This window comes from Nicotiana tabacum, chromosome 19 (assembly GCF_000715075.1).
Source record: "Nicotiana tabacum cultivar K326 chromosome 19, ASM71507v2, whole genome shotgun sequence".
Lineage (NCBI taxonomy): Eukaryota > Viridiplantae > Streptophyta > Magnoliopsida > Solanales > Solanaceae > Nicotiana > Nicotiana tabacum.
In genome coordinates, this window is record NC_134098.1 from 16,430,606 (window position 1) to 16,443,802 (window position 13,197).

Sequence of the window (13,197 nt, forward strand, 5' to 3'; positions counted from 1 at the left end):
TTTCTTGACCATGTTTATTTCTCTAAATTTTTACTTAATTCATTCTTTTCTTAATGTGACTAAAATTCTTTTTTTTTTTTTTGCCTCATGTAAAAAAGTGTTTATCATTAGAGGTGCCAAGTGGAAGTGTGATGATCTTTGCTGCAAGAGTACCGTTCTAACTGATTTCCAATATATATATATATAAAATAAAAGCACAATAAATTTAATGTTAAAAATATAGGGTTGTTTGATTGTGAAATAAATTATCCCGAAATTATCGTACAATAATTAAATAATAATGGAATTACTTAATAGAAATACTTTTATACATAGATGTTTGGTTCGCTATATCAAAAACGAGATATAATGTAAAACATGTGTTTATTTAAACTAAATAAATCGGGATAAATTTTTATTTTTAATTTAACCTTGAATTTCTTTAAATATTTTAGGAGAAAAGTATTAGAGAGGGACAAATGAGCCATTTTATTATTTTACTAAGGATTAGTAATCTCGAGATTGTTATCTTATATGAGTATAAAGTTTTCATATAAACTAAATAATAAATATAATTGTGGTATACGTAATTCTAAAATTGCTAATCGCAAAATAAAAAATTATACACCAAATATAGAATTAAATAATCTCATAATTTATACCAAAATTATAATCCCTTATTCCACCATTCAACTTACTCTTAAAATCTGAATCCACCAGATATAAATATTCTACTCCCTTCGTTTCAAATTAAATAATGTACTTTTTTTTAATCTGTTCCAAAATAAATGACACATTTCTAAATTTAAAAATAATTTAAGTTTAAACTCTTGATTTTACCCATTTTACCTATAAATTTCAAAAATTTTCTTTTTCCCTTAAACTCTATGCAGAATCCAAGTAAGTCATTTAAATTCTCATCTAAATTGAGATGGTGTGGGAGTATCTGCCTTTTATTACACCCTAGATATTTTAATACCCCGATAGGCTTCAACCTGGTTCCTACTTAATCATGTCATGTCTGCCCGCCCTGTCAGCACAAGTTGTATTTTCTTTTGTAAAATAAAAATAAATGAGGGAGAACCTTTTAGTATTTCTTATTCTTTTATTTTTTAATGAAATAAAAAATTCAAAACCAAAAACCCTCCTAATCCCCACTCTCTCTCTCTATTTCCACGAAGTCCAAAAAGAGTGCGCCAGTGTGTGTTTCACGAATCACGCCTCTCTATATATTCATAGCGACACACACTTCACTCATCCCTGTGTGTGAGAGAGAAAACAAAACCCCAATTTCACAAAACTCAAAACTCACCGCCACCTTCTTTCTTCTCCATAGCCATATCCACTCACACACACCTCTCTCTCACTCACTCAATTCGCCATGGCTGCGGAGCAAGCTCAACTGGCTGCAATCCTCGGGCCAGATTCAGCACCCTTCGAAACCCTCATCTCTCATCTCATGTCCGCTTCCAACGAGCAACGGTCCCAAGCCGAGTCGATTTTCAATCTCATCAAGCAAAATGATCCGAATTCACTCGCTCTCAAGCTCGCCAACGTCCTCACCTCTTCCCCGCACCAGGAAGCCCGCGCCATGTCAACAATCCTCTTACGAAAGCTCCTCACGCGTGACGACTCGTTCATCTGGCCCAAACTCACCGAGTCGACTCAGTCGGGGATTAAAACCGTCCTCCTCACGTGCATCCAGCGCGAGGAATCGAAATCGATAATTAAGAAGTTGTGTGATACTGTATCGGAGCTCGCTTCTTCGATTCTCCCCGAAAACCAGTGGCCTGAATTGTTGCCGTTTATGTTTCAGTGTGTTACTTCTGATTTACCTAAATTGCAGGAATCCGCGTTCTTGATATTCGCGTTGTTGGCACAATATGTTGGCGAAATGTTAGTTCCGTATATTAAGGATTTGCATTCAGTGTTTATGCAGACGCTGAATCATTCGCCCAATCCTGATGTGAGGATTGCGGGATTGAGTGCTGTGATTAATTTTATTCAGTGTTTATCGAGCTCGAACGATAGGGATAGATTTCAGGATCTGTTGCCTGCGATGATGAAGACGCTGACCGAGGCGTTGAACAGTGGGCAGGAGGTGACCGCGCAGGAGGCGTTGGAGTTGTTGATTGAATTGGCGGGTACTGAGCCTAGGTTTTTGAGGAGACAGCTCATTGATGTTGTGGGCGCAATGTTGCAAGTAGCCGAGGCGGAGAGTTTAGAAGAGGGGACGAGGCATTTGGCGATTGAGTTTGTGATTACGTTGGCTGAGGCGAGGGAAAGAGCGCCTGGAATGATGAGGAAATTGCCGCAGTTCATTAGTAGGTTGTTTGCTATTTTGATGAAGATGTTGCTAGATATTGAGGATGACCCCGTTTGGCATAGTGCTGAAGTTGAGCATGAGGATGCAGGGGAGACGAGTAATTACAGTGTTGGTCAGGAGTGTTTGGACCGTTTGGCGATTGCATTGGGCGGTAGTACTATTGTTCCTGTTGCGTCGGAGCAGTTGCCTCCTTACTTGGCTGCTCCCGAGTGGCAAAAGCACCATGCTGCACTCATTGCACTTGCTCAGATTGCTGAAGGTTGCACAAAGGTACTAATGAATTTTCTATTTCATTTGTCTTTGTACTTTGTTAGCACTTTTTACTTTAGGTCTATATGTCAGTTGAAATTATAAAAAACTTCTAGTACATCATTTTATTTTTATACTGTATAATATTGGCCTGAGATGAATTTATATGGAGTAACATGGTCGGTGAGGGTTCATATAGCTGACCCCAACTGTTTGGGCTTAGTTGTTTTATTTGTCTTTGTACTCTCTCAGTTCCATTTTTAATATGTTAATTTTACTTGTATATCATATTAGTGATAGAAAAAGAACATGTTAAAGTAAATATTTGTCTGATAATGTAAAAGTTAATTTATATAGTGTACTTTACATGTATTGTTGAAATTGTAAAAGTTGTTTATAAATAGAATTGTGTCAAACACTTTGGGACATTCTGGAAAGGGTAGATTTCACATAGATTAGGACAGATGGAGTATTTATTAAGAGTGATCTCTGATGACCGTAGACCCATGTATGTTGAACATCATAGTGAAGATGGTGCTTTTTGATGGTTAGTTACTTGCTACTACAGCACAGCTGAATCGGTTGCTGATCCTCATTGGTCATTTTGGTTATTTTCACGAGAGTTCATTGGACTAGTATTGGTTTTTAAACAATGCCGTGTTGCCAATCTTGCAAGTATATTTATGTATGAGTTGAAGACACTTTACTCAGCAATCTGTCTGAATTCTGTCTGTTTGTCAATTTAAGTCTTGCTTATTTTGCTTTGCTGGTTGATTTTAATTCCGTGACTTTTTTCTGCTGTGATAGGTGATGATTAAGAATTTGGAGCAAGTGGTAAACATGGTTTTGAGCTGTTTCCAAGATCCTCATCCTCGAGTGAGATGGGCAGCTATTAATGCAATTGGCCAGTTGTCTACTGACTTGGGGCCAGATTTGCAAGTACAATACCACAGCAGAGTACTGCCGGCATTGGCAACAGCTATGGACGATTTCCAAAATCCACGAGTACAGGTTTGTCCTAGTGCTATTGTGAACCCTTTTTAGATGCTGTACCTTTGTGAAATGCCCCTTTTAAACAGTAGCCGAAGATAATGCTTAATAAAGGAGAGCCAAGGCTTCACTTTTTTACAGTATTGGTTTCATGTCATGCCTATAAGATTTTTTATTATTGATTGTTGTCATCTGAGAAAGAACACAACTCAAATAAAGGATTTATACGTATGACACCAATTAGTTGAGATTATGATGTAGCTGTTTTTATTTGTACACTTACACTAGGTCAGAAGTTTTATTCCTCCTTGCTTTTGGTTTCTGGTTAGCCACTTTTATGGATTGAATGATTAAATGTACCTCTTTTTTTTGGAGAACCCTTAATTTGCCTTTAGGAAAAATTATCTGTTGATGAAACGGGTGTGAAAAGAGCGGAGCAGACACATAGGTTGAATCCAACGTAATTTGGATTGAGGTTTAGCTGATTATTGTCACTTGTGGGAAGAATGATAATATTTTTTTTAAAAATATGTGAGTATACTTAATTAATCATTAGGGGTAGCGAATGTTTTCAGTACCTGATTAATCAATTGTGATGGTGAGTTTTCGTAACTTCAAAAGTGTAGCCTGCACTTAACTATCATATACATTACTGTTGGTTATGGTGCTTATGCATGTTATTGCTTGGTTTGGTTGTCAATGCAGTTAAATTATTATTTTTGCTTTTTTTTCTTTTCCTTTATTCACAGGCACATGCTGCATCAGCTGTTCTCAACTTCAGTGAGAACTGCACACCAGAAATTTTAACACCTTACCTAGATGGAATTGTTAGCAAACTGCTTGTACTTCTGCAGGTATTCTACAAGATAGCATATGTGTCTTATCTTTTACTACTGACAAATGGTGCTCATGATTTCTTTCTGCTCTTTGCTATTGTCTGAAATGCAGAACGGCAAACAAATGGTGCAAGAAGGAGCATTAACTGCTTTGGCTTCGGTGGCTGATTCATCCCAGGTATTAACTTGTTACAGTTCTCTGATACCATTAATTTTTTTTATCTCCATATTGGACCACAATGGTTAATAAATTACATTCAACAGGAGAACTTCCAGAAGTACTATGACGCTGTAATGCCATATTTGAAAACAATCCTGGTAAATGCGAATGATAAATCTAACCGCATGCTTCGAGCCAAAGCCATGGAGTGCATAAGCTTGGTTGGGATGGCTGTTGGCAAGGACAAATTCAGAGATGATGCTAAGCAGGTCAGTATGACAATAGAGAAAAATGTTGCCCAGTTTTAATGGGTGAGATTTTAGTTTAACTTAGCTAAAGATAGGGCATAATTGAAGAAAAGATCCATATAGGTGATACCCACTACTTGGGAATAGGACTTAGACTTGGTAGAGAACTTTCATTATTATTATTATTTATAAAAATATTTATCTTTTTCTTTGCTTTAGTTTTACTATATTTCGGTAATGATCATATTGCCGACCCTAACTTGTTTGGGGCCGAGGCGTAGTTGTTGTTGCATTGTATCAATGTCCTTACAAATAGTGGTCCCTCATACATATGTTTCACTCGTATCAGTTCAACTTTTAGCATATTGCTTACATTAAACTTTATTGTCTTTACAGGTTATGGAAGTGCTTATGTCACTACAAGGATCGCAAATGGAGGCGGATGACCCTACTACTAGTTATATGTTGCAGGTTTGGGTGCATTCCTTGAAACCAAAGACACAGAACTTATTTGAACACTGTCATCACTACATTCTTGATTTCATTGTAGGCATGGGCCAGGCTTTGCAAGTGCTTGGGACAGGATTTCCTTCCTTACATGAGTGTAGTCATGCCTCCTTTATTACAGTCTGCTCAACTAAAGCCCGATGTGACCATATCATCTGCAGATTCAGACAATGAACTTGATGAATCAGATGATGATAGGTAATATTTTCTCAATGAAGTTTACGCTTATACCTTTAACTTGAAGTTCTTTGCTGATTGGGTTCGTCTCAGCTGGTATCACTTGTCATTTTGTATTTTATGTTATGTAGAAATTTGTTGGTAAAAAATATAAAATTGGTGAAATATGCTGGTCAGACTTGGGTTAAACTGTTTATGACAGGAAACAGTAGAAAACCTTGTAAAAAAGTTACTAAAAAATGAAACCATCAGAATTCCAAATAAATTGCTATATTTTATTCTTTGATTTAAAATAATAGCCACAAAAAAAAAATCCACAGTGTATTGACTTCAGTCTAAGGAAATTGTTGTTGAGTTTTAGTGGAGTTTGTTTCCACATCTTTCATATGCCATTCTGCAGATGCCCAGCATAACTTCATGAGTTGGAAGGAAATGATCATTCTTTGTCACTAGAGTTTTCTAGTGGTGAAGAAAAATTATAAATTTTGTTTGATTTTGGGTTCTTAAGTTGCATTTCAAATAGATCAGTGTCCAACATAGTAATTATCATGCTAAATTTTTTAAAGTAAATATTGTTTTTCCTTCTGAAAATATCATAAGAAAATGAAATGTGCTTTCTGTCCAGAGGTAGAGCATTTTCATTTAAATCCATATAACTTGAATAATAAGAGTGTAAAAAATAACTAAATGGAAGGACTCAGGTTTTTAAAGAGGTTGCAAAAATCTCTAATTATAAATTAGTTTTGGGATACTAAACGTGTATATATCTGCAAAAGCAGTAAGAAATTCATAGAAATAATGAAAATAATGAAAGAACACACAGATGGTGCAGGGCAGAAAAGGGCATATTCCTGAAAAATGTTGAACAGAACAGGCCGGGCGAGTTAAAACTTTAGTGGGTTAAGGTTTGCCCGCCCCGCCCCATTTACATCCCTACTTGATACAATTCAATTAAGAGGATAATGACTTCATTCCTGCATTCAAAAGTTCTGATATGCAACAAACTTAGCTGTATATTCTAAACGTTTATGATCTGTTCTCATTTTTGTTCTTATGGACTTATGAATTGTATCGGCTCCTCATTTGTGGGCACTCTTTGGAGTTCCGTCAGATCTTAGTTAAGATTCATATCTTGCAGTATGGAGACCATAACTCTTGGGGATAAAAGAATAGGCATCAAAACAAGTGTCTTAGAGGAGAAGGCTACAGCTTGTAATATGCTATGCTGCTATGCTGATGAGCTAAAGGAAGGTTTCTACCCATGGATTGATCAGGTTGGCTTTAATAATCACTTGCATATTCTTTTTTACATGCTGTTGAGTAGAATCCCGCTTAACAAGGGACATTAATGCATTAAATAGGTTGCTCCGACGTTAGTTCCACTTCTCAAATTCTATTTCCATGAGGAAGTAAGGAAAGCGGCGGTGTCAAGTGAGATTTCTTACTTTTCTATACCTTTCTTTGGTTTTCCGTTCTCCAATTATTGTTTTTTTTTGGGTGATGACTGATATTCGATTTTGTCTTGGCTTATAGCAATGCCGGAGCTGTTACGTTCTGCTAAACTGGCTGTAGAGAAAGGGATTGCTCAGGGCCGAAATGAGTCCTATGTCAAGCAATTATCTGACTACATTATACCAGCTTTGATTGAAGCTTTGCATAAGGTTGACCTCTCTAGTTATTTGTTGGTGTTATGGTGTTCTTTCTTCTGTAGAAAGTGATTATGGTACATGTGTTGGGATTGGAGGTTTCTGACATTTCGGTTGCTATCTCGTGCAGGAGCCTGATACAGAAATATGTGCAAGTATGTTAGATGCAATTAATGAGTGTGTGCAGGTTGGTTAATCTTTTAAGACGGTTTATTTCTTTTGATGATATGTTAATCATGATAAGCTTTTTTTTCTTCTTTTAAAACTATTTCCTTTTAAGTTAACAATATGATGAGAGAATTAGCCTCTGCAGCATACGGTGTTGTGTGGTTTGTTATGTGGCCATTTATGTTTACTTTTTTTAGTCATTTAAATTCTTTCTTTTGCCTTTATTAGATGTAGCTAATGAGTATCGGCACTTGCATTGGAAATTAGAGACTTGTTTGTATGCAATAATACTGCAACATGCATGATTCATTATCTTGTTAAATACCTTTTATGCATGGAGTCAAACCTAGTTCACATTCTAATTCTACAGAAGCATCTTGATAGAAAACTCAGTGCAGCCAGCAAATGTGACTCACAGTTCTTTCAACTTGATGTCAGATTCTGGAAAAGAGGCTTTTTAATCAGAGAGCCTCTCTTCCCTCAGCCCCCACCCCCACCCTCACCCCCCAAAGAAACAAAGCTAGGCAGCTCACTGGCCGTTGAGGCTATGACATTGAATAGGCTTAGTCACTTATCAAATAAATTGTTACATTAGTTTAATCAAAGCTAGAAGCGGGGCTGGTAGCTCTGTAGCTGAAAATATGTCAGAGCAGTAATAATAAGCTTGTAAAATTCATATTTGTGATATCTATTGAAGAAAAGTGGATCGTAGATAGAGTAAGGCCTTATTTGTTTGCAGAATGTTAATAATTCAAATCTCAGATATTAAGTGCGTTTGTTTATTAAGTGTGTTTGTTTTTAAAGTATGAATCTTAATTATTCAGATCTTAATCATTAAGTTTTTTATTTTTTACTTCACAACCACTTAATGGGTCTTAATAGGTCTGTATGATTGAAATCTATAACAAACACTTAATTTCATTAAGATGCTATCATCCACATTTATTATTAATTGCCACCATCGCCTACCATTATCAACAATTACCATGCCACCCACCACCACCACCACCTCCTCAATCATAGTCGCCACCATTATCAACAACCACCACCTAGAATCCCCACTACCCCCACCACCATCATTCTCAACCACAACCACAACTAACCACCCCAATACCATCAACAACCATAGCCGACACTGCCCACCATTATAAACTACCACCACCATTCTCAACCATAATCGCCATCACTATCAATTACTACTAGCTACTACTCAGAACTACCACCGCCAACCACCGCCTGTGGTTAGGACACCTCTCTATCAAGGAGGCGGCGGGGATTCGAATTCCCCTGGGGTATGGGTACTACGAAAGGAAGTTGATCACGGAGAGAAGGGCCTTTGTCTGGTTCAGTTTCACTCTAAAGAATGTCCATTTATCTTCCTATTCCATTCTTCCTATCCTACTGGAAAGAAAGGGAACTGCTTCATCAGTCCACCTGAAGCCCCTTCCTCCAGCGCTCTCACCTGATCCTGAGCCAGAGGCCCCCGAAGGAGCCATCATCGTCTTATTTTCCAGATCAAGACCCACAAAAACCATTGCAAGTAGAAAACCTCCGGAATACCACCCGAACCGACTAACAACCAAGTGAACAAGAATTCGTTAGTCAGGATTCACAAGCACCACCGTTAGCCATCACCACCACTATCTACCATATTTTAAAAATATATATATTTTATTGATAGAATATTAGATTAATAAGTATTTTATTTGAATTTTATCTTTATTAATTTTCAAATAAAGATAAATTTTATACATTCAGATGTTAAAAAACAAACAATCTTAATCATTTAGTATTTGGATCTTAATACACATCTTAATATTCAGACGTGTATTCAGATTTAATTGTCTTAATCTTAATGCACATTTTGATATTCAGATGTGTATTCAGATTTAGGCGTTTTAATCTTAAAAATACAAATCAGGTCTAAGACATGAGACTTGGGAGACCTAGAGCTTGATTTCTAGAAGTAATTACTAGAAACCTGTGAAATGGCCTTTGTGATTGCACAGGGCTTAAATGCATCTTTCAATATGTGATTCTGTCAGTATTCCATGTGGAACATAAGATGTTTAATCTTATTAAAGATCCTCTTTTGCTGTTTTTTTCAGATCTCAGGACCACTCCTGGATGAAGGTCAGGTCCGAAGCATTGTGGAAGAGGTAAAGCAGGTCATCACAGCCAGTTCAAGTCGAAAACGAGAACGCGCAGAGAGGGCCAAAGCTGAAGACTTTGATGCCGAGGAAAATGAGTTGCTAAGGGAGGAAAATGAGCAAGAAGAAGAAGTTTTTGACCAAGTATGCTTTTAACATAAGATTGAAGTTCATAGATGAGTTAGAGTGGTGTATCTTGATACATATCTCAAACCTTGGAATCTATTATATGTCTTATTTGTCGAATCTCATTATTATCTTTTTTACTAGGTTGGTGAAATATTGGGCACACTGATCAAGACATTCAAGGCAGCCTTCTTGCCTTTCTTTGACGAACTTTCATCATATCTCATGCCTATGTGGGTAAGGATCACCTCATGTTATTTGATACAACTTTGTCTTTTGTGCTGTTTGCATCTCGTTATATAACTCTTTTTTCTCCGTCCCTTCCCCACTTGCATCCATTAAGGGCAAGGATAAAACAGCTGAAGAAAGGAGGATAGCAATTTGTATCTTTGATGACGTTGCAGAGCAGTGCCGTGAAGCAGCTCTAAAGTAAGTCTATAGCTTTGTCTTAAAATTGAGCTGCTAGTATTCTAAGTGTTCGATCTGACTGTTTTTCCATTTGCAAAATAGGTACTATGACACATATCTGCCTTTCCTTTTGGAAGCATGCAACGACGAAAGCCCGGATGTCCGGCAGGTTTGTATAATGTTTTGTTGGTTGTAGCATTTTCCAGACAAGTTGCACATGCTGTTTTATCTAACTGAATCCAAATAATGTTTTGTTCAGGCTGCTGTTTATGGACTTGGTGTATGTGCAGAATATGGGGGTTCTGTTTTCAAACCTCTTGTTGGAGGTATGCTATAGTTGACTGTGGTTTTTGAAACTGTTCCTCTTTTACTTTTTTGCTCGGATTATTCAACTGAGATGGGAGTACTGTGTTCTTATCTTGATTTCATTTATGACCTTAATAATTCAGAGGCTCTATCAAGGCTCAATGTCGTTATTAGGCATCCTAATGCTCTTCAACCTGAGAATGTAATGGCATATGATAATGCTGTTTCAGCACTGGGGAAGATATGTCAATTTCATCGTGACAGTATTGACTCAGCCCAGGTATAGTATTCTGTAAATCCAAGCTTTTCTTTTGTTAGATATGCTCGTATATTTATCGCTACGATATGCTTGAGATGGAGCAATGAATTTTCAGGGGGGGTCTAGATCAGTCATCTGTTTTTCTTTCAATCTCTTTGCGCTTTAGCTTCTGGAAAAAAGTCAATTTATACTTTACCGAGTGGAAGTGTGCTTGTTTTGATAAATCTGTCCTTGATTTTGCATGTGCGTACATGTCAAATATTTTCTAACCTATGTAGCCTTTGCACGAAGAGAATTCATTTTCCCATGCTACTTGGTACTCTGTTATAATCGTCGAAGTTCTCATTTTTATGACTTTTTGCAGGTTGTTCCTGCTTGGTTGAATTGCCTTCCTATAAAAGGTGACCTCATTGAGGCCAAGGTTGTTCATGATCAACTCTGTTCAATGGTTGAAAGGTATTATATGAATAAGCTAGTTGGTTCCTCTCTATCCTTTTTGCTCCATTTGTGTATCCACTATCCTGCATCAATATCATTCATATAACAGTTATGTGTTTCTTTGATCTATGGGTGGTTGATCTGATGGAGTCATCTTGACATGTTTTGGCATTCGCCAATCTGCGTCACTTAACTCAAACTTGCCGACATGTCCTGATCTTTTAATGTTTCTTTAGTCTTTACATTTTACCGTATTTTCCTGCTTGCAGGTCAGACCGAGAACTTCTGGGTCCTGACAATCAGTACCTTCCAAAAATTGTGTTGGTTTTTGCTGAGGTGAGTTAGTAAAGCTTCTTGTAAAGGATGAGTACTTGTAAAAAAGATGGCAGTCTTATACCTAGATTCCCTATTTTGAACCAGTGGTTGGATCCACATTTTCAGTTGGTGCAATGTTTAGTTTCTTTTTTGTTTTTCCTTTTTTTTGGGGGGGGGGGGGGAGTTTCTTATTTTGTTTTCTTTGGTGGTGAGAGGAGAAAAGTAGGGAAGAGATGGGAAGCACCCACTTACTCATCTCTTTATTCTGGGGTTCCAGCGGAACACTTTTCTTCTCTTTTTCTTTTTTGTTTTTTTCCCCTCTTTGTACCTTTAGATGGGTTGATTGATCAGCTAACATGATTGTCCTATGTTTCCCTTCATCTTATTGATTTTCATGTAGTAAGTGCCATTGTGTAAATGCAAATGTGCTTCGTCTGTAGGTTCTATGTGCCGGAAAGGACCTTGCTACAGAGCAAACTGCTAGTCGGATGATTAATCTGTTGAGGCAGCTTCAGCAAACATTACCACCAGCCACTCTGGCCTCAACATGGTCTTCCTTGCAGCCTCAGCAGCAGATAGCACTGCAATCCATTTTATCATCGTAGTGTCATGGAGGTTGACAATTTTCTCCAATGCAATGAAGCTGCTAGACTGTAGCTTCTCGTGTGTCATATTTCATTCTCGATTCTTTCTCATAAAACATCATTCATTTGGGCTTTGAGGTCATGCATCAGCCTGTTGTCACTTTGGTTGAAAGTGTGAGAGAAGGCGGAAAACCCTTCTGTTTTTGTAGTATGTGTATATTAGAAGAGTTGCATTTGAGTCCTCCTGCAAGGATAGGAGTGTTGGTGATTATGGTTGTTGAGAATTTTTGTTTATCAAATGAGTTTTAAGCTCAAGGGTCGTCAGGGAGACGACTCGTCACAGTTTTGGTCCAGTCATCTTTGTTCTTTACATTGTGGGGATGGTACAAGGATTAAATTATAAATGGTGATTCTTTGTTGCTTTGATGAACTTTTCTTGCCTGAGATCCTGAAGTTTTATTTGTGAGTACTGCAGAATTCCTCAGTCTGACACAATTCAGACAATTTAGCAATTGCAGCCTCTTAGTTAACAGGGAAAAAAGTGGTGATATTTTAGTATGTCTTTATTTACTTGATATATTTGCAGGCATTATTGGTTTACGTATAGGTGGGTGGGAAGGGTTGTGGAGTAGGGGCTATGGTCGGCTGTTGGGAGTTTGGCGTCATTTGGGTAGAATGATTACAACTTCATCGTTGAAGGGGGATAACTACGAATAATGCAAATCCATTTTCATCGTCGATTGGGCAAGACTCTTAATATAAAATTTTATTGTTACAACATTGTAGAATCATGACCGTTTGGCATGTTGCACGCCTAAGAGCGAAAAGATAGTGTAAGCTTTGTTACTTCGAATACTAAATGTTTAGTTGGCAACACTTCCAAATGTTACTTCTTGTTGCATCCATTTGCAACGAGACTTGTTGGTTGGGGTTTTCTCTAGTGTCCCTTCATGCTTTGGATCTTTGTTTCTTTCTAAGTCCTGCCATCTCCTCTTTCAAGTACCCTTGGTAAAACAATAAAATTGTGAGTTATCTTAAAAACAACAGCTGAAATATCATTTTTCCCTGCTTGTTCTACTTTAACATTTCAATTTTATTCAAGTGTTACAATTCTAAATATGACAATAAGTTTCAAGATGACAAGTGGCGAAAAACTCTCTCTAGGAAATGTTTCTCTCTGGGCGTAAGTTAGCATAACCTACGCCATCCATAGGAAGAAGAGCTCGAATTCCTACGGAGAAGGTGAGAAAGGCGCAGGAACAAGCACAAAAAATACGCAACCAGCAACAATGACAGGAAAATCAAGCACAAAAGACGAAAAACAA

The 13,197-nt window shown here is 37.4% G+C and overlaps 1 protein-coding gene across 1 annotated transcript; it reads left to right on the forward strand.

The window, feature by feature from the left end:
* The first annotated feature begins 1,148 nt into the window (after window positions 1–1,148).
* Window positions 1,149–12,302, forward strand: LOC107829057 (uncharacterized). The gene is made up of 20 exons (XM_016656485.2): window positions 1,149–2,575; window positions 3,362–3,565; window positions 4,294–4,398; window positions 4,493–4,558; window positions 4,645–4,809; window positions 5,185–5,259; window positions 5,339–5,493; window positions 6,611–6,746; window positions 6,834–6,903; window positions 7,006–7,133; window positions 7,249–7,305; window positions 9,395–9,580; window positions 9,707–9,799; window positions 9,906–9,991; window positions 10,073–10,139; window positions 10,230–10,296; window positions 10,420–10,556; window positions 10,900–10,991; window positions 11,243–11,309; window positions 11,729–12,302. Exons 1-20 carry the CDS (start codon window positions 1,361–1,363, stop codon window positions 11,891–11,893), a joined length of 3,336 nt encoding a protein of 1,111 aa, XP_016511971.1. The 5' UTR covers window positions 1,149–1,360; the 3' UTR covers window positions 11,894–12,302.
* The last annotated feature ends 895 nt before the right edge of the window (window positions 12,303–13,197 follow it).